The 1,121-nt window shown below is 44.6% G+C and overlaps 1 protein-coding gene across 1 annotated transcript in view; it reads left to right on the top strand.

Moving 5' to 3' along the window:
• Positions 1-6: 6 nt before the first annotated feature.
• Positions 7-1,121, top strand: part of LOC107580296 (ryanodine receptor 1-like) — a gene marked incomplete at its 3' end in the record, with an annotated part of 2,436 nt that continues 1,321 nt past the window's right edge. The window contains exons 1-4 of the mRNA XM_016266019.1: positions 7-466; positions 572-642; positions 756-924; positions 1,039-1,121. Of these exons, the coding sequence (XP_016121505.1) occupies positions 32-466; positions 572-642; positions 756-924; positions 1,039-1,121 (758 nt within the window). The remainder of the gene's footprint in view (positions 467-571; positions 643-755; positions 925-1,038) is intronic.

Here is a 1,121-nt window from a genome sequence, read left to right as displayed (position 1 = left end):
TATTCGCAGACAGTACCGTAGGCTCAGGAAGATGACCATCAAGGACATTGTGGTCAAGCTTGCTACCTTCCTATGGACAATCCTCATGGGCATCCTCTATTTCATTTACAGTGTGTGTAAAGGTTTCTTCCTGCTCATCTGGCATACACTTTTTGGAGGTGGTTTAGTTGAAGGGGCCAAGAACATCACCGTGACGGAGTTGCTGGCCAGCATGCCGGATCCCACGCAGGATGAGGTGCATGGAGACCTACCGGGAGAACCAAGGGGCAGAGAAGAGCAAGATACAGGAGGGATAACAGACTCAATGGAAATAGGAGGGGGAGAGGAGGAGGATGAGGACATCCAAGAAAAAGACGGTGGGAAGATTCCTGGTATCGATACACCAGGTGGACTTGGAGATATGGGTGACACGACCCCTGTGGAACCGCCAACTCCAGAGGGCACTCCATTACTGAAGAAGAAAATGGTATGGTGTTTATTTAGCTGGATTCCCTGTGTTCCTTCACCAATCTTCTACACAAAGACTTTTATTTGTATGTGTCATGTTGGTCCTTGTTTTTTTATGCTGCAGCAACCAGAAGAAGCAGGACCTGAACAACCTCCTGCTATTGAAGAACCTCCTCCTGAGCCTGAGAAAGCAGAGTGAGTGACTCCCAAATGAAGGGAAAACAGGACATTTTAGTGTTTCTGTTAGATTCTTTGTTGTTTTTCTAGACGTATTTACCATTTCAATGACCATCTTCCATGTGTAACAGCACTGAGAATGGAGAGAAGGCTGAGAAGGAAGCAGAGGTCAAGCCTGAGGCCACACCAGAAGAAACAAAACCTGAGAAAGCCACTAAAGCCAAAAAGGAAAAGAAATCCGTCAAGGGAGCAGGATTTGAGCTCTGGAATGAGTTGGATGTTCAAAGAAATAAATTCATGGTAGGAAAAAAAATAATTTCTTCTAAATTTGAGTTGAATCGTTGAGTTTTAGTTCCAGGTTTAGTTACGTTTTGCGGGTTTTGATATGCTGTTAATCTCCACTTCAATCTACAGAACTGTTTGTCCCGTAACTTCTACAACCTTCGTTTCCTGGCTTTGTTCATCGCCTTTGCCCTGAACTTCATTCTTCTCTTCTA

The sequence above is a fragment of the Sinocyclocheilus grahami genome, unplaced genomic scaffold (genome assembly GCF_001515645.1).
Source record: "Sinocyclocheilus grahami isolate Dianchi unplaced genomic scaffold, SAMN03320097.WGS_v1.1 scaffold30169.1, whole genome shotgun sequence".
Classification (NCBI taxonomy): Eukaryota; Metazoa; Chordata; class Actinopteri; order Cypriniformes; family Cyprinidae; genus Sinocyclocheilus; species Sinocyclocheilus grahami.
This window is presented reverse-complemented; position numbering and strand designations above follow the sequence as displayed.